The sequence below is a fragment of the Chelonoidis abingdonii genome, chromosome 22 (assembly GCF_003597395.2).
Source record: "Chelonoidis abingdonii isolate Lonesome George chromosome 22, CheloAbing_2.0, whole genome shotgun sequence".
Classification (NCBI taxonomy): domain Eukaryota; kingdom Metazoa; phylum Chordata; order Testudines; family Testudinidae; genus Chelonoidis; species Chelonoidis abingdonii.
Window position 1 is genome coordinate 17,945,820 of NC_133790.1, and position 19,985 is coordinate 17,965,804.

Consider the following 19,985-nt stretch of genomic DNA (forward strand, 5'->3'; position numbering starts at 1 on the left):
CAGGCCAGTAATCCTACCTTCAGTACCAGGCAAATTGGTTGAAGCTATAGTAAAGATGAAAATTATCGGACACATAAATGAACAAAATACTTTGGAAGAGTCAACACAGTTTTTGTAAAATGAAATCATGAGTCACCAATCTATTAGAACTCTTTTGTGGGGGACAAGAAAGATGTGGAGAATGGTGATCCAGTGGTAGTGTACTTGGACTTTGAGAAAGCCTTTGATAAGGTCTGTCACCGAAGGGTGTTAAGCAAAGTGGGCAGTCATGGAATAAGAGGGAAGGTCCTTTCACAGATCAATAACTTGTTAAAAGACAAGAAACAAATGATAGGAATAAATGGTCAGTTTTCACAGTGGAGTGAGGTAAATAGTGGGGTCCCTCAACGATCTGTGAGGACCAGGGAGGTTCAACATATTGAGAAATGATTTGGAAAATGGAGTAAACAATGAGGTGATGAAGTTTTCAGATGATACAAAATTAATCAAGGTAGTTAAATCCAAAGCAAACTGCAGAGAGTTACAAAGGGATCTGACAAAAGTGGGTGACTGAGCAACCAAATGAGAAATGAAGTTCACTGTTGATAAATGCAAAGTAATGCACATTGGAAAACATAACCCCAACTATACATACAAAATGATGTGGTCTAAACTAGTTACCTCCACTCAAGAAAGCGATCTTTGAGTCATCATGGATAGTTCTCTGAAAATATTTGCTCAATGTGCAGTAGCAGTTAAAAAAGCTAACAATGTTAGGAGCCATTAGCAAAGTGATAAATAATTAGACAGAAAATATCATATTGCCACTGTATAAATCCATTGTATACCCACACCTTGAATACTGAATGCTCTTCTGGTCACCCCATCTTGAGAAAGTACTGCAAAGGGCATCAGAAATTAGTAGGGCTATGGAATAGCTTTCATATGAGAAGAGATTAAGAAGACTGGGATTGTTCAACTTGGAAAGGAGGTGACTAAGGGGGAATATGATAAAGATCTACAAAATCATGAGTAGTGTGGAGAAAGTGAATAAGGGTTATTTACCCTTTCACATGACACAAGAACTAGGTGTCAGTGAAATTAATAGTAGGTTTGAAGCAAACAAAATGAAGTCACCCTGTGGAACTCATTGCCATGGGAAGTTGTGAGGGCCAAAAGTATAATTGGGTTAAAAAAAGAATGAGATATGTTAATGGTTATTAGCCAAGATGGTCAGAGATGCAGCTCCTTGCTCTGGGTATCTCTAAACCTCTGACTGTCAGAAGCTGGGACTGGACAACGAAGATGGATCACTTCATAACTGCCTTGTTCTGTTCGTTCCTTCTGATGCATCTAGCACAGTCCACTGCTAGAAGACAGGATACTGGGCTTGATGGACCATTACTCTGACCCAGTTTGGACATACTTGTCTCATTCACTACTGAGTGGTCCATTGAAGTAAATGAAAATGGTAGTAAAATTAAGCATGTGGGTAAGTGTCTGCATGAGTGTAGCCTCAATATAAAGAGAACTTTTAATCAGTGTACATTAAAAATATTTACTTTCATCTTGAAACAGTTAATTACCAAGCAAACATATCTTCTAAATGAAAGGTCACATTGATCTGAAAGAAAGTGAAAGCATTTTCATTTGAGATACTTGGCTTGATTTCCTTTTAAAAAGTTCTGCTAGGTTAGTATTACAAATGTAGCTTTTACAACCTAAATGTAATATTAAGATCCTGATCCTGCAAACATTGAGGCATATGAGTAATCCCAGTGAGTTTAACAGGACTACTTGTGTGTTAGTGTTGACTGGATAGGAGGCATAAATTGTTTCTGCTGTATATATCAGAAACCTTAGGTGACTATTTTTACCTTTTCCTCCCCACTATCAGAAGAGCTCCTTCCATAGCAGTTGCTGGGGAAGCAAGAGACCAGGAATCTCCTCCTCTTCCTCTCTCTAATCGATCCTTCGGCATGTCCTTTGGAGCAGTGCTTCTCAAAGTCGGGCCGCCGCTTGTTCAGGGAAAGACCCTGGCGGTCCGGGCCGGTTTGTTTACCTAACGCATCCTCAGGTTCGGCCGATCACTGCTCCCACTGGCCGCGGTTTGCCGCTCCAGGCCAATGGGGGCTGTGAGAAGCGGTGCGGGCTGAGGGATGTGCTGGCCGCCCTTCCCGCAGCTCCCATTGGCCTGGAGCGGCAAACTGCGGCCAGTGGGAGCCATGATTGGCCGAACCTGCGGACGCGGTAGGTAAACAAACCGGCCTGGACCACCAGGGGTTTTCCCTGAACAAGTGGCGGACTGGCTTTGAGAAGCACTGCTTTGGAGAATACTCTTCATCTCTTCCCCCCTCACAACCTTCTGAGGGTTCTGCAGGGCTCTGTTCTTGATCCCTTTTTCTTTCTCTCTCCCTTTACATTTTATCTCTGGGTAATCTTATCCACAAACACAAATTCAACTACTATCTCTATGTTGACAACTCTCGGATCTACCCCTCTACTCCAGACTTGTCATCTTCTGTCCAAACTAAAATCTCAGCCTGTCTCTAACATCTCCTCATGGATGTCTAGCTGTCAGATCAAACTTAACATGCCTAAAAAAAGAGCTCATAAACTCAGTCCTCCTCCAATCCCTACTTTAGTTTAATTTAGGCATACAATTTATTACCTCTTCAAGCCACCTCACTGAATGTAAATATTTGAATAGATTTGTGAATCTTGTTGAATGTTCTATATTAAAAGGGTTGGAGAGAAATAAAATTAATGGAAACTCACCCATATTATGGTAGAAACTCACACAGGATGTTGACAACTTTGTTTCACTTATTTGTGCCTCAAGCTAAACAAAAAGATGTCCATTTAAAGTTTATCAACAAAAGAGACGTGTTTGCAAACAATTGAGTGTGTTTTCTTTAGCTGTGGTGGCTGTAATTTAAATTCCCTTAAGTTCAGGAAAAACCAAAATCTATATGATAAGATTTTCCAAGCTCCTTTTGACTCCTGAAGTTTCTAAGTTGTATTGTCATGTTTTGGACTCCTTATCCTTTGAGAAAAATCCTTAGGAAAGTTTTTTTTAGTTAAACCTAGTTTGGCTCTTAACACCATGTGATTTTGGGACTTTGATCGTTTAAACTGTTAGAGATCATTGTAACTGTATAAAAAATATCCTGGAACTTAGTCTGTCAAATTTAAATATTCCCCACATTAATATGTCCCTGGTGTTTTGGTTTGTTGTTTCATTAATGAAGAAGTCCTGAATTTCCCACCAGTTACTTGAGTTTCTGGCAAAAGGAAAAGCATTCATCCACTTGCAAACAGGAACACTTTACCTTTTGGCTAATTCCAACAGGATACAACAAAGTAATTCAGAGAGAATTCAGGAAGAAAGCAGTTACTAACAAATCTAATAATGGCTCTTTTTTGTGTAATTTTGACAAAATGAGACAATGTGGTTTGTAAACTGTTCACAAATACAGTGAAGCAGTTCTTAAATGCTTTAATCTTTATTTCATGGTGCCCACTAAAGTGAATAATAACTTTAACAGACAAAAGAAATAGAGCATGGTGATGGCAACAACTCTGTCTTGCTGAGTTTCCTTCCTGTACTACATTTATACATTTTTCTCTTTTTTAAATCATTTTACATCTGTAACTTCATAATACTGGAAGCAGATGTACTTACTGGAAATGATTGGAAAACTGAAGATAGAGAATCTGATGATTGTTGAAGTGTTCCGTATTTTAAGGGATAGAGAAGAACCAAGTGTTACTGGGTCTAACTCAACAAAACAGAGATAAGGTGCCATTATCTAAAGGGAATCTCTGTATGGTAAAGGAATTAATGTACATTCACAGTGTGCAGTTTTAGTACTGATTTTATCCAGTTTAATCAAAGAATAACACAGTAACAGTCTGATTCCATACTGAAGCAATTGTGAGAATGCACAGCCCTGGAACTGTGCTGCTGAGGTGATAAGGAAAATCTCTCTAATATGCTTCAGAAATCCAGCACTTGCTACTGCTGACCCAGAACCTCTAGTTTTGGAGTTCTGAAGGTGCACATTTGTTTTGTCGAACTATGCTTGTGCATATGACTATCCCACTAAAATCGTAGCAGTAATTTCAGTCTGTGCTTATGCCAATTAAAATCTGTAATAGATTATAACTTTGATATGTTTTTTTTAAATTTGTCAAAATGATGACTCCTTACTGAAGATTAACCATAGTTCATATTTAACGGTCAGCCTTTTTTGGGGTACTATTTATTTAGGAAGTATTGAGAGGTTTACAACTCTTTGCCATGTAAAAAGATGGCAAAACAACAATCATTACAACAGTGAGCTGTTGTTTAATGATACATTACGCAGGAGTATAGTAATCAGATCTCCCTGTTTAACTAAGTGTTACCACATTAAAGAGTGAGCATCATTACAACACCAAAGGCGTGTTGTGTCTAGTGATTTAATTAAATTGAATGAAACTTCTGATTACACATTTGTAACAGATCAGGCATATCTATTAAATGTAATATTTCAAAATATTGGGCAAGTGTGCTTTTTTTTTTTTTTTTGGCAAGTGAATGTACTTTTAAGTCTTGAATGTAAAAGGGAATCAAACATCTCAGTATCTGTCTTCGTAACTGGTGTGTGAATTTTTCTGTACTCAAAGCCTCTCATATTCTTTTAACCATTTCTCTACAGTAGATTCAACCATTTTGTAAGGGATTATTTTGAAGAAAAAAAATTGAAACAGCTTTTCCAAGTTAAAAGGAGTTTATTTCCTCCACATTTCACTTGCATAACTCAAAGAACTGAATAAGTTCTTCTGAAATATTCCAACAAATTCACCCTTTGGTCTGAGTTCAAGTATTTGTTGTTTCAGTTCAAATAAATGAAAAGGGAGATTTTGAATGAAAGTGGCTTTGCAGCTGCCGTATAATTCTTGCTGCTGCAGACTCTGTATGTCATTCATACCTGACTTTTTTATGCATATTTAATACTCGTCAATCACCAAACATAGTCCAGTTGGTCAAGACAGTGTCAGGTGACTAAACTCTATGAAGCTCTGAGGTAGCCTATGCTGTGAGGAGCTCTTACTTTTTCATGGTTCACTGAAGTACAGAAAATGTACATGTCAGGAAGAATGTTCCTCACCAAATCTTTGTGATAGGATCTGCTTAGTCCTTAAGGCCACTCCAGAATCCATAGCAGTGCTTATGTGGGTCTTTAAAGGGACTGCTGGGACTGCCATGCAAAAAATTGAGAGATGTGTCCAGACATGATGTGACACTCCTGCATTTTCATGTGTGTGATGCATTCCTGGTAAGGTGTCATAAATTTGTGTGAGAGTATGAGAAACTACAATTTTTGGATTTAAAAATAACGAGCTTCTACTGCTTGAGTTAAAACACCGTGTACATTAGCATGAAGGTAGCAGAAGACTTATAAACCTTTATATGTGGTCTAGACTAAAGAGGGACAAAACCCCACCATGTTAGCATGAGTTAAATAGCACATAATTTGGGCCCTTCTCTCCAAAAGATAGCATGGCAAAATGGATGAAACTGGGTTTGTCATATTAGAGAACTGGGTTTTATTCCTAATTCTGCTTGCAGTGGCCTTGTTCAACCTCTGTTATCTTACCTGTAAAATGGGTGAATAATAGCTGACTCCCTAAAGTAGGTGACTAAGGCCTTGGTTAATAAGGGCTATGAAGTGCATACAAATATTGAGAACAGTCCATAGAAGAGCTGGAATTAGAACCAATGGACTCTAGGCTGGCAGCTCAGAGCACCTTCCCTTATGCTATGGGGCAGTGTGTGAGGGAAGGACATTCACAGCAGCTGCCAGTCTCTTTTTTCCCGCAGATCCTTGTCAAGATGCAGAAATGAGGTTTCAATGGCAACTGTTCTTAGTCACCTAATAGGACCTGCCCCATGTTCCTCTTCAGTGCTGATGGAACAATGAGAAGAACATAGAAAGCTGAACTAGGGCATCAGCTGGAAGCTGAAGCTGAAAGAATCCATGAGCTAAGAGCATATAACAAAGAAACCACAGCATACATCAGAGTCATAAAATAATAGCTGGAAACAAATTCCACACTTTTAGAGAATTGGCTGCTGAGTACTTGAGGCAGGTCCTTAAAGGATTTGACAAAGCTAATTCTATAAACCATGTCTTTGACACAGATATGACGAGAATAACTCTGTGAAAACTATAGAAGGACAGCATGGGATAGGATCTAAGGCTGAGTCCAAGAAACACCAGGTGTTTGGTGAATGCCCTGTGCCTCCATGGAAAAAGTTTCTAAATGTGGCATCTAACCAATAGTCACTTGTAAAATTCCTCTGTGAATAAATGATTAAAAATGAACATGAGTGTATTAGCACGCCCAGTACAAACACTTCTCCTTATTGGATGCTTTGCCAAAGGTGAAGTAGCAAAGTCCATTACCAGTAGAGGTGTTGAAGAAGCCCAAGACTGGTATAGTGCTCAAAAGGAAACGGACACAAGCATGCTTCTGCATGCTGCATGTGCCAACATGGCTTTTAGGTGTCGAAGGGACCACAGTCATTAGGTCACCTGCTACAGATGTTTTGGTCCTTGCTGTTCACCAGTTTCCAAAAATGGATTACACAGATAAAGTGGATTGAAGCAGGTGCCACTACCAGCACAATTGACAAGCATCTCTTCATACCTGTGCATGCAATTTGTGACACATTCACTCCTGACTTCTGCAACATCCTTCCTGCTGTACACTCATTAACTACTCCTGGGGGAATTCTGCACCAAAAATATCAAAATTCTGCAAAGTTCTGCATATTTTGTCAAAATAACACAATATAATCACACTAGTTTCAATTATTTTGGTTATTTATTTCAAAATGTCTGTCAACAAGTTTGTCTGTAACAATACATACAACAGAAAAGATTCAGGAAATATTTTTTGACAAACAGATTCCTTGCTTAATACTGAATTTGAGTAATAATTCATTTAAACTACATTACAGAAACTTATTTCCTGCATTCCTCAGAAACAATGCAAAGGCTTGGAGGAGTCAGGGGTAACAAGGAGCTGAGGGAGAGGGAAGTAATTGCCAGGAAAGAGCCTGGGAGGTTGTTGGATGTGGGTGCGAGAAGTATGAAATGTGTTTTTTGGGGGGGGGAGGAGGGGCACGGGGATTGTTAGGGAGTTGGGGAGCCTCCCTCATGCAGACCCTGGCTGACCTCTAACCCAGGGATAGGCAACCTATGGCACGTGACCTGATTTTCAGTGGCACTCACACTGCCTGGGTCCTGGCCACCGATCTGGGGGGCTCTGCGTTTTAAGTGAATTTTAGGTGAAGCTTCCTAAACATTTTTAAAACCTTATTTACTTTACGTACAACAATAGTTTAGTTATATATTATAGACTTACAGAAAGAGACCTTCTAAAACATTAAAATGTATTACTGGCCTGCGGAACCTTAAATCTGAGTGAATAAATGAAGACTCAGCACACCACTTCTGAAAGGTTGCCGACCCCTGCTCTCACCTGTCCCAATCAGTCAGGCACATCTCTGCCCCATGTGTCCTTGCACCCCTCAACTCCTGTCCCCATGCGTCCCTGCACCCCCACTTCCATTCAACCCCTGCTTCAGTCTGCCCTCCCACTAGCCCATCTGATCCCCAGTCTTTGTGACTCCCCAGCAGCCCTGTGTGCCCCGCTCTGTCTGCCCCTCCCCCCGTATCCCATGCTTCCTCACCTGGCCCCGCAGACAGGGTGCTGTGAAGAATGCAGCCTCAGCTTTCCTCCTTTCGGCTGCTGACCACTACACTCAGTGAGGGGTGAGCTGGTTGCCTCTGTTCTGGTGCAACAGCAGTGCATGGTGGTGGTGTCTGCTGCTTGCCTATCTGCCTGTGTAAATTTCCAAAACATTAGAACTTGATTAAATAAACACAGCTTTCCATAAATCAAACCTGACTCTGGAAAGTGTGTTAACACTTATTAGGAACCTGGATGCCTCTAGACATTGCTAACGAGCATGACAGCCTTTTGCCTGTAGGTAACCAATCTGAAGCCAGTTAACTCAGTACGAATTAAAAGTTGTTCCCAACTAATGGATATTTGGTTCCTATATGAGATGAGATTGGTGGGTCTCCATTCCATTTCCCACATCACAAACTCATTGTCATGCTTTGCACTAACTGGCAGACTTGGCAGAGAAGCCAACACTAAATGGGCTGTGGAGACTGAACTACTCCTGTTGGTCACTGAGGAAGTTGCCTGCTGTTACCTTGTAGATAAACTGATGACTTCATACACCGTTGCTGCTTTTCACCAGAAAGAAATTCACACCATTTTTAAAGACAGTTTAGATATATGCAGATAACTCCATATATGCAGAATAGCTCATTAAATAATTTACATAAATATCACACAGGAAGTTGCACAGAATTTGGCAGCAAAACTGTACCTGAACCCAGAACCCAGAAACTGGCTGCTATTGCTTAAGAAACCCTGCTTCTAAGGATAAAGCAGAAATTGGCAACATTAAGATAGCTTAAGAAGCAGCAAGGGTGACAGGGGAAGGAAAAGGAGAGAATTGTACCCTGTTTCCTCAGTTTTTAAAAAGTGCTTAGTTCACATAATTTGTCCTTTGTGTTAAAAAAAAAAAAAAAAAATTACCTTTCATGGGCAATCGTGTCCCCAGGCTGCAGTTTGACTTTGTAGCCCGCAACTGGTCACTCTGCAGGTTGATAGTTTTTCATGATAAACCATGCATACTCTCACAGATATACTCCACAGGAGAAACAAATTTTATCTGGTAATCTTATGTAACACAATATGAAATATTGTAATGCCAGTAATTTCAGCAAAGGAAGAAGTAGAACAGCTTGTTTCACAATTGTAGATACTATAATTATGCATCAGAATGCCCTAACATATTGATTTTATCTAAAGGAGAAGGCAACATGGCTGCCAATCAAAGAAACTTCTCATTGTTTGCTTTGGCTGTAACTCTAATTTTCTTATCAGGTGCCCATCCTTTGTTTGGGGGCGTGTTGGGGGCAGGGGATGGAGGTTTGACAGGCAAGCAAAGTGTTGCTGACAATTAGTTTAATAGAATAGGAACTTGTATACCTGAGAAAGTTACGTCAATTTAGCTTAATCAGTTTTTAAACTTGGTTAGTTAAGCTGCTACAAACTCCTTTAACTGAAATAAGCATTCAGTGGTTTGCACCAGTTTAACTGACACCTTAAGTTAAACCTTTGCAACTTTCTCATGTGGGCAAGGTCAAAATAGTTTAGTCTCCTAGTTCTCTAATCTTAGAGCCTTGAAGATCCATTTTTTGTTTAATTTTTTTTACAGAAGTTTGTTTGCTGCCTGTGCTTCCCAAAATATGTGGGTTATCTCTGAAAGTTACATGCAGTTTGGCAGAGTAAAGGACAGATGAAAGCATACCCCTCTGAAGAAGAGCCACAGTTTTTAAAGTTACAGCTCATGTGTTTTATGTGCTTTATGGGACTTGGATCTGGAAAGAATGCAAGTTGGGTGCCATCCTACTGTACTTCAGCCTCGCTGCCTGTAGGATGTTACTGGGATCACATCAGCATTTCAAAAAGAATAAAATAAATATTTTTTTTAAATTACCCTGAAACAAATCATCATAAACAAACACAAATAAACAGCCCTACCCTAAGGAGTGTATTTACCCCAATAACAGGAATATCAGAAACTTCGCAAAACATACTATGGGCTTTGCTGTTGCTATCATTTTTACATGAAAGGCACTCAAATACTATGATGATGGATAATAACTCAAATACCTTGGATAGATAAGATGGATAAGTCCCTCTAGTTTTCCCTTTTGTGTTTGTACGTATCATGAAGATACAGTATAACTATTCCACCAATATGGGAAACTGTTTAAATGTCCAAATCTAATACTCTTGGTTAGCATTTACAGAGTGGTTATGACATCATTGCCCTCCTTTCCACGGGAATGCTGATGATTTTGACATGTGGCAGCATTTTTAATTTTTAAAAAAGTTTAGACATCTTTCAGTTGCTGCATGAAGTTTTGTTTGACTATATAAATCCTTTGTTACTCTTGTTTGTTTTTGTTGAATTTTGCTGCTTGAATTTCCACTGTGTCCACTTCCTATTCAGTTTCTTCCAGCTAATCCTTATTGGCCTCATGGGAGGCTGCAAGTTAAAAAATGTTCTCTGCAAAGGTTATTATAACTGTTTGATAGTATGGTGGAATGGAGGGAGTCTAGTGCTTACAGCAGGGATGCAGGCAGGGCAGTGCGGATTGGGAGCCAGGGCTGTTTGTTTCCCAAATTCTATTCCTAGCTCTGCCAGTGATTTGGGTGACCTTGAGAGAGGATACAAAAACTAGGATTATTGTCTTTGAAAGGAGAGGTGTTAGGGGACCTTAACTTGAGTATTTAAGATTGAATTGGTTTGTTCCTAATATTTGTATCCCAATGGAGTGCTTTGTTATTGTGGTGATAGAAGCCATATAAATAACTCGATAAGTCTCTGGGTGTTACAGGATTGTATATATTTAAAGCAGGATTTAAATTGAACTAGATCATATGAACAATAATATTTGCTGTTAAGCTGAAGTAGGGGGAAACCAAATCTCTTGCTTCAGGTCATCAGTTTGATAGGGGTCAGAAAGAAGTTCTTTCCCAAGCTTTACATGATTGGCCAGGTGCATTGTGGAGGAGGTTATCTTCCTTTGAAGCATTAGGCTATTGCAGAGGCAGGATATGATTTGTTCTGGTATGAGAGATCCTATATTCCTGTGAGGTTTTTAATCTGGTAAGATGTAGTTTCTGTTATGATGTTGGATGTTTTATACTTTCTAGTCATCTGTATTTGTTATATGCTGATTAGAACTTTTAGAAGAAGAAAATTGCTACTTGACTAACCAGAACATTTGAGGTTCAGTTGACAGTACTGTATTCTCAGGAACATGGGTCCATCTCAGTGTGTGTGTTTTTCTTTCTCTGTGTCTAGGAAAGCCAATATTTTCAGTTGATATTCACCCAGATGGGACCAAGTTTGCAACTGGAGGACAAGGTATGTTTGCACACTAATGGACGAAAGAGATCTGGGCCATAATAATCTCATGTCTTTGTCACATTTTTCTCATTTTATCCATTTATTTTAAACTCATAATTTAGGAAAACTATCTATTCCCTGGAGATATAAGACCTGAATATGCATATTTAAAATGCTACAGTGAATAAATTAGACTTCTAAGGCAAGTTCATGCTTATTGACATGCTCATATGCTTGTTCTCTTGGGCATCACTGGAGAACAGTAGTTGTATTGTGTCTGCTGCTACTAATATTGGTATTTAATTCCACAGAATTACTTGCCAAAAATCTTCTTGTTTAGACAGGGATAAAACATGCAGTTTGGCCTTTTATATTGAGAGCTGGTGGAAATTGGGATTAAACATTTTAATAAATTTATATATATTTATACACAACATAAATATTTTATATATTAATATACACAAATAGAATTTGGTGGTGTTAGAGTTCAATTTCAGTTACACCTCTACCCCGATATAACGCTGTCCTCGGGAGCCAAAAAATCTTACCGCGTTATCGGTGAAACCGTGTTATATCGAACTTGCTTTGATCCGGTGGAGCGCGCAGCTCCCCCCGCCTGAGTGCTGCTTCACTGCATTATATCTGAATTCATTGTTATATCGGGGTAGAGGTGTATTGAGTAATGAAACATCAGATAACTTGGCTCAATTAGAGTTTATTAATCAAAGATAGATCAGCCCAGTACACAAAAGCAAGGGTTAATATCTCATAAGTCTGGATGGAAGCTCCACAGAGTCTTCAAATCTGCTCCGAAATTGTGGGCTGACTTCTGCTTTATTTATATCCCAGAGGGTTATGACTTTCAAGATATTACCTAAGATTCACACACCAATTCTTATCAGTTTTGAACATAGTTTTCCAGAAGTCACCAAACCTTATAGGCATCTTATACTAGCTATACCTGGGTACAGGATGCATGCTGGGTAGGTATCAACAAGAGTATCCATTTGATACTGCCACTCTGATATATTTCCATACTATCCATCCTTCGCATTCTGTACCTTAGTACATCTTGTTCCTGACAGTACCTACATGTACCAAGAAGAGGCTTGGCTTAACTACAAAGGATGCTGGAAGTATGGATTATACATTTTGTCCTTGCATAATTATACAGGATTTTGAGAAAAGCTTAATATTCATACACTTCATAGTTATGCAAAACATTAATACAATATGTCATATTAAGTATAATGTTGGTGTTGTGTGTAAAACTGCTATTGTATATAATACTGGGTAACAATAGTTTAAATGCCCCCTTTCCTTGAACTTAAATTTAATTTTTGTGTACATGACAAATCACAGTCAAAATATTACTGTTATATACAGTATGACTTTTACTTTTTCTGAATAATTACATGTGATCATCGTAATAGCTTTGTGGTAAATGAAAGCAAAGCACAGTTTGAGTACCAGCAAATGAATGTGAACTCTAAAAGTATATCTTTGTGTTAAAAAGATTTTTAGGGCACCTATTGTTGCAGTATCAGAGAGCCAATATTTTCTATGAAATTGAAGATGAGTTCAGACAAATTTTTGTTCTCTATAAAATATTGATTTCTTCTTTGTCTTTAGGACAGGATTCTGGGAAGGTGGTGATTTGGAGTATGGCTCCTGTCCTCAAAGAGGAAGATGAAAAGAATGAAAATATTCCCAAGATGCTTTGTCAGATGGACAATCACTTAGGTAACATAGAAGGGTTCTCTGTAGGTTTTGAGCCTTGGCAAATTACCTGTTAGTACATCTGTTTGAAATTTAAAAATATAAATCTCTGTTCAGCAGTAAAGAATATATGATGTTTTGCAGAGGGTCTCAGACCTCAGCTACCATGCCTTCTTTAGATGTTCAGCAGAAAACCTCATCAAGCTATAGAATATGTTTTGGACAGTTCTTCAGATACATCTGGAAATCCCTTGCACTTGAGTCTCTTCCATCTAATTTGGTGGGGCCAAAAAATAACTTGTAGAACAAATTTTTGTAAACCAGTAGGATTACAGAGAAGGGCAGGAGAAGGAATGAAGAGAGAGGAGATGCCATATAAAATATATTGATTGTAGTCTTAAGATATAGTGTACCATGCATGCAAAATGTTTGAAATGAGCTCATCTGAATAAGATGCTCCTTGCTTTTCTTGAAAATTGTACCATTTCCAGGTTGCACTTGTAATTTAATACAATTTCATTTATCACAAACAATTTCCTTAGTCAGGTACTATTTCCCCTTTAAACCGTATTTTTGTTAAATTTTTTTAGACAGAATAGGTTGTTGTTGAAACTTAGATAAGTTATTCAACTGGCATTGAAAGATAAGTGCCAATCCATTTATCTAAAGCAGATAGAGTAACTGCTTTGAGTGGAGTGAGCTTATTTAACAAATTCCAAGCATCTCCTGCCAAACTCTGTTTAAAATGAAATCTGCTCTCATTATGGAACCATTTTTTTCTTGTTGTTGGCTTTTCATCTTATAAACTTTTTTTTCTTCCATTTTCTAGCCTGTGTGAACTGTGTGCGGTGGTCAAACAATGGGGTTTATTTGGCTTCAGGGGGCGATGACAAACTGATCATGGTGTGGAAACGAGCTGCGTAAGCATGTTTTTCCTGTTCAACTTGTATTTTAATTTTAGCAGGTATCTGTCTATTTTCACAAAATTTCCTCCAGTGCCAGCTCCTTCCTTTAAGAGCTTGCAGGGAGAAAGTCACGGTTGCAGATCAATACATTGGAATTTTGTTCTGATAACCTGTGTCTTGAACAATAGTCTGTTTCCATAAGTGTGTTCTCTCTTGTGTGTAGGAGGTGAGCCATTTTCTCCATGGGTTTTAGACAGCTTCATTATTAGACTCTTCAAAGAGATATTTTACGTATTAGCATTATCAACTTGCTTCAGGAAGTATAGTAGTATAGAGTATATTTATGTAGCTTTTAAACGTATTATATGTTTCACTTTCATCTAAAACAGTATTGCTATTTTCGTCTCATTCCCCATTGTGATAATATCTGAGCAGAAAATAGACTTGTACAGCTATACTATATTCTAAGACAAACCGTTAATGAGTAACTTGTTGAGGTGGTTTCTGTTAATAACTCTTCTGGTCCTGTTTTAACTAGGTACATTGGACCTAGCACTGTGTTTGGTTCCAGTAGTAAACTTGCTAATGTAGAACAGTGGAGATGTGTTTCAATTCTCAGAAGCCATTCAGGGGGTAAGTGAAAAGGTGTAGAATAAATCTGAATAGAGCATGTTGAAAAAATATTTTGTATTAATTAACATAATACTTTTCTTGTTCACAATATAATCAGTTGGTCATAGAACTCCTCACTACACAGCTAATCACTAACTATTAAAACTGGTTATGAGGAGATAACATCAAGTGTCAGGAGCCTTAAAAGGGGGGAGAAAAAGGTGGCTTTTATTTAAGGGAGGCAATGTGTCTAATGGCTAGAATTGGGGACTGGGTTCAGAATTCCTGGATGTTGTTCCTGACTTTACCATTGATTTGCTCTGTGATGATGAGAACATAAATTAACTGGGGCAAGTCAGTGTGCTCAACTGTAAAATGTGGATAATACTTTTTTATTAGTAGTATTATTTTAACCAGTGTATTCTGTTTATTATCTTATTATAGTGGAATTATGTTATTTTGGCATGAATTATAAAAAGTTGGTTATAAAAAATGACAAGCATGTGTTAATTTTGTAATTGTCCGGAGGAGCTGTGTGGTTTCCATCAGTGTTTCACAGTGGACTGTGGTAGTGAGACCTTATTTTCCATCTGGGTTGGAATAATATTGTGTTGTTGTATCTCCTGCTGCTGCTTCACTAAATGCAAATCAGGTCCTTTGTACAGAGGAGATTCTGGTTCCTGTAAACACCCTGGCCATCGTGTTTCTATATCTCTCTATCTTAGGTACTTATACAGCCCCCCATTAAGCCAAATAACTGCGAGTGCCTCTGAATCTTTAATGCAGTGGTCCTCTGCGGGCGCCAGAGGAAGGACCACTGCGGCGGTGGAGCACCTGCCAAAATGCTGCCGAATTTCGGCAGCATTTCGGCAGCGACGCCGCTCGATGACACCGCTTGCCGTTGACAAGTGATGTCATCAAGAGGCATCACCGCCGAAATTCGGGAGCGATGCCTCTCGATGACACCACTTGTTGCCGACAAGTGGTGTCATCGAGAGGTGTCACTCCCGAATTTCGGGGGCGACGCCTGTCAATGACATCACTTGTTGGCGACAAGATTGTCATCGAGAGGTGTCCTTGCCGAAATGCCGCTGAAATTTGGCGGCATTTCGGCGGGTGCTCTCCTGGTGGCCAGGACGTGGGCACATTAAGATGCCCCTGTGGGCGCAGTAGTGCCTGTAGGTGCCGCAATGGGGACCCCTGCTTTAATGTATTGATCCTCACAACACCCTTGTGAGATAGGGGAGTGCTGTCATTTCCATTTTTAATAGATGGGGAACTGAGGCAGAGAGTATGTGACTTGCCCAGAGTCACACAGGAAGTCTGTGGTGGAGCACTGACTGGATCCCAGATCTTCCAAATCCTGGGCTTGTGCCCTAACCACTGGACTACCCTTCCTGTTTGCATAAAAGCTTTGAAGTAGAAGCAGACAAACCTGCAAGTAATGAATGTCTGTAATTAGTTTCCCTAAGATTTTAGACCAGAATGAGCAGAAGCTGTCAAATAGAGGTCTTGATAACTAGTCCTGTGCCTTAACCACAAGACCACCTTTCCTCCCCTTCAGTATATTGCGACCAATTTTGAAGTAATCAAAAATGCAACTTTGTCTTAACTAAAGGAGTTGAAGTGAAATATGGGGGGAAGGAGATGTGTGTTTTAGGGTCAACAACCTTTAGTGTTCTTGTGGAATTGCTGGCAGCTCAACTGGGACACACAGTATGTAGAAGGATCTCAGCACACAGCACGGGTTGCAACCTGGCACAGTTTCTCAGATGGCAGTAAAGCTGCTTCTAACTCTCTCTCTTCCTTTGCGTCTCATATTAAAGATGACACAAAGATTAGAGGAAACTGGAAAAAGAGAATTTCAATAAAAGGAAAATCACCAGGATGGGAAATCTTATTATGGCTGAGTTTATAATCTGATTCTATATTTATTGCTTTTTGTCAAAAGCAAAATAAAAATGTATTCTATCAACTGCTAGATGGTAACAGAGCTACATATAATATAACTTGATTGTGCTTATTTAAATGATCTGTCCAGAAGTTAAAAAAATAAGATTTGACTAAAGAATACCTCGAGGGGAATAGAACAATGAAAAATAGTTCTACAGGTGAAATAGCTTATGGTTTTTATTAACCATTTTGTAATCAGATATTAAATATGGAAATAATATAAATAATTTGATGTGATATAAGGGATTATTGTATGGCTCAGTCAAAGGAAGGCTCCCTTTTCACTCCCTTGGTTCATTTGCTTTATATGGACCATAGTGGTGATAGCTTCTCTTTGAGTCTCAAATCAGATCGTGTTCATGTAACATGCATAGCAAGTTCATCTCTGAAACAGGGGCTGCACTTATTGCTTAAATCAGTTAAATCTATCTGGCCATCAATTTGTAGCTCTAGTGCAATTTGTCACATAGATAGAGGACTTTTTTTTTTAATAGATGTCATGGATGTGGCATGGTCTCCTCATGATGCCTGGCTGGCCTCCTGCAGTGTGGATAACACTGTTGTCATCTGGAATGCTGTCAAATTCCCAGGTGGGAACTTTTTTAATTCAGATATGTATATACAAATATAATTATCAGTGACAAAAACTGACTGCTGTTTGTGTCAATGAAAGACACTGACTATGAACAGGTAGGGTGTATTTTGGAGCAGGCATCCTGTCCTTACTATAGTGACTAATACCTTGGAATCTGCTCAGCTGTTGTCACAGATGTTGAAAATGAGAAGGATAGTACACCACTGCTAGAAAGAGCTGTTGTGTTCAGATCGTGCTGCTGATTTTGCATAAACATCACCGTTACTTGTATTTTCTCTTTTGGCTTGTTTTTAAAACATAAAATAAATATATATATTTCAAATCCTGAAGAAGTTCTAAGAATGCCTTCTTTTCCTATTTTCTGCTTTTGTACATGGTCCCATCAAAGGCTCACTTTTAAATGGCTAGAAGAGTTGATGTGAGGTGATACCCTCCCAAGCTGAAAATGCTGTTATACAGTGCTCTCAGCCTCTTCTTAAACAATCTGAGAGCCAAGAGATCAGGAGTGGCAGTTGAACACTGTCCAACACGGTGGTATAAATACCATTGTCCCTAGGTTAGTGGGCCTGTCAGGCTTAAACATTACTTAATATGTAACCTGGACATAGATCATGTATACAAATGCCCCAAGTTGAAGCTATTGTGATGGTTACTGAGAACAGAGGGAGGAATAAGTGCATATTTTAACTAGGTTCCAATTAAACTGCTGTTTTCTTTCCAGTGCTTGACAAAAATTTTGTAATCAGCTGGTCTCTGCTGGTCTGGATCTATTTATCTCTTGCACAATGACTTCCATTCATTATGCTGTCAGAATACCCTTTTTGTTTCTTGCTTCATTTGTACAGGAAGCTTAATTTGAACATAGGTTGAGCTTGATTAGTACCTTGGTATTTGACCATCCAACAAAAATGTCAGGCTGCTTTTAATATGGTGCTTCAAAAGGATCCTAGAAATCTCCGCTAGACTTTTTGTCTATGGTTAAATGACCTTTTTAAGGGAATGGTAGCATCCAAGTGTTATCTCTTAATTTTTTGCTGTGCACAGAAATTCTTGCCACTCTGAAGGGACACTCTGGCTTGGTGAAGGGATTGACCTGGGATCCTGTTGGGAAATATATAGCCTCTCAGGCTGATGACCGAAGCTTGAAGGTGTGGCGGACCATGGACTGGCAGTTAGAAACCAGCATCACAAAACCATTTGATGAGGTATCTGTCATGCGTTAAGGAGCACATAGTGAACAAATTAAAAAACTCATAATACTTCTGGTCTGTACAGATATTAGCTAATTAAACAGGACTGAAATGCTTGCTGTGTGGTTCGTGCCTGCTCTTATCCCTCTTGGAGTTCCCAACTCTACAAGCGGAGCTGATGCTAGGCATAAGCAGATTAAGCAATTGCTTAGGGCCTCGAGCAGCTCAAGAGGGCCCCCTATTCGCGCCCGCGCGCACACACAAATATTCGTGCTCCTGATGGGCTAGTACCACCTATGTGTACAAGTTAGCTCTCTGCTTCTCCTGTGACTTTCTGTCCAGAAAGGGGGCTTCAACTATTTGGGAACATAAAATAACTGTGTTCAGACAATATGAACAAACCTTTGTGAATAGCCTGTCTTAACCTAAATAATTGCACCTACCCTCCCTTATCCCTGTAAAGAGGCACATTATTCATAGATTCATAGACTCTAGGACTGGAAGGGACCTCGAGAGGTCATCGAGTCCAGTCCCCTGCCCTCATGGCAGGACCAAATACTGTCTAGACCATCCCTGATAGACATTTATCTAACCTTTGCCACAAGGCTCGTATCCTATCAAAGAAAGCTATCAGATTGGTTGACACTTTGTTCTTACAAATCCTTCCTGGCAGTTCCCTATCACCTTACCACTTCCAAGTGTTTGCATGATGTCTTTAATACTTGCTCCATTATCTTCCCTGGCACAGAAGTTAAACTAACTGGTCTGTAGTATTCCTGGATTGTTTTTATTTCCGTTTTATAGATGGGCAACTATATTTGCCCTTTCCAGTCTTCTGAATCTCTCCTGTCTACCATAACTTTCCAAAGATAATACTAGAGGCTCAGATACCCCTCTATTTACTCCTTGAGTATTCTAGATGCATTTCACAGGCCTGGTGACTGCAGGCATCTAACTTTCTAAGTGATTTTTAACTTGCTCTTTTTTTATATCTCTAAACCTACCCCTTCCATAAGCATTCACTATGTTACATTCCTTCAAACTTCTCAGTGAAGACCGAAAAAGAAGTCATAACTCTGCCATTTCCAAGTTTCCTGTTACTGTTTCTCCTCTGCACTGAGCATGGGCCTACCCTGTCCTTGGTCTCTCCTCTTGTTCTAATGTATTGATAAAAGCTCTGTTTCCTTTATTCCCATAGCTAGTTTGAGTTCATTTTGTGCCTTTGCTTTCTAATCTGCCCTGCATTCCTGTGTTGTTTGCCTATTTCATCCTTTGTACTGACCTAGTTTCCATTTTGATATGACTCCTTTTATTTGTAGGCATGCAAGATCTCGTGGTTAAGCCAAGGTGTCTTTTGCCACATTTCCATCTTCTACCTTGGAATAGCTTGCTTTGGCCTTAATAGTGTCCCTTTGAAAAACGCCAACTCTCTCAGTTGTTTTCCCTCAGTCTTGATTCATGCGATCTTACCTATCAGCTCTCTGAGCTTACCAGAATCTGCCTTCCTGAATCCATTGCTCTATTTGCGTGTACTCCTTCTACCCTTCCTTAGAATTGCAACTCTACGATTTCATGACACTTCACCAAGCTTCCTTCTACTTTCAATCTCAACAAGTTCCTCCTATTTGTTAAAATCAAGTCTAGAACAGCTTTCCCCTAGTAGTTTTCATGCTCGAAAAAAAGTTGTCTGCAATGCGTCCAGGAACTTATTGGATCTCTGTGCCCGTGGTGGTTTTCCACATATATCTGGATAGTTGAAGTCCCCCATCACCACCAAACTGGGCTTTGGATGATTTTGTTAGTTGTTAAAAAAAGTCTCATCCAGCTCTTCCACCTGGTTAGGTGGCTGTAGTAGACTCCTAGCACGACTCCCCTGTTTTTTACCCTTTTATCCTACCAGAGACTTCATACTCCGTCTCCATGTCCATCTCCACCTCAGTCAAGGGGTACATTTTAATATATAAGGCAACCCC

General features: G+C 39.3%; 1 protein-coding gene across 2 annotated transcripts in view; it reads left to right on the top strand.

Moving 5' to 3' along the window:
- Positions 1-19,985, top strand: part of HIRA (histone cell cycle regulator) — a 65,787-nt gene that overhangs the window by 3,972 nt on the left and 41,830 nt on the right. Inside the window, exons 1-8 of one of the 2 annotated variants that reach the window (XM_032777007.2) lie at positions 5,540-5,549; positions 9,227-9,258; positions 10,999-11,056; positions 12,671-12,781; positions 13,587-13,677; positions 14,201-14,295; positions 16,722-16,817; positions 17,867-18,027. In XM_032777007.2, the coding sequence (XP_032632898.1) occupies positions 5,540-5,549; positions 9,227-9,258; positions 10,999-11,056; positions 12,671-12,781; positions 13,587-13,677; positions 14,201-14,295; positions 16,722-16,817; positions 17,867-18,027 (654 nt within the window). Of the gene's footprint in view, positions 1-5,539; positions 5,550-9,226; positions 9,259-10,993; positions 11,057-12,670; positions 12,782-13,586; positions 13,678-14,200; positions 14,296-16,721; positions 16,818-17,866; positions 18,028-19,985 lie in introns of those variants that run through there. The other variant, XM_032776999.2, reaches the window with a different exon arrangement.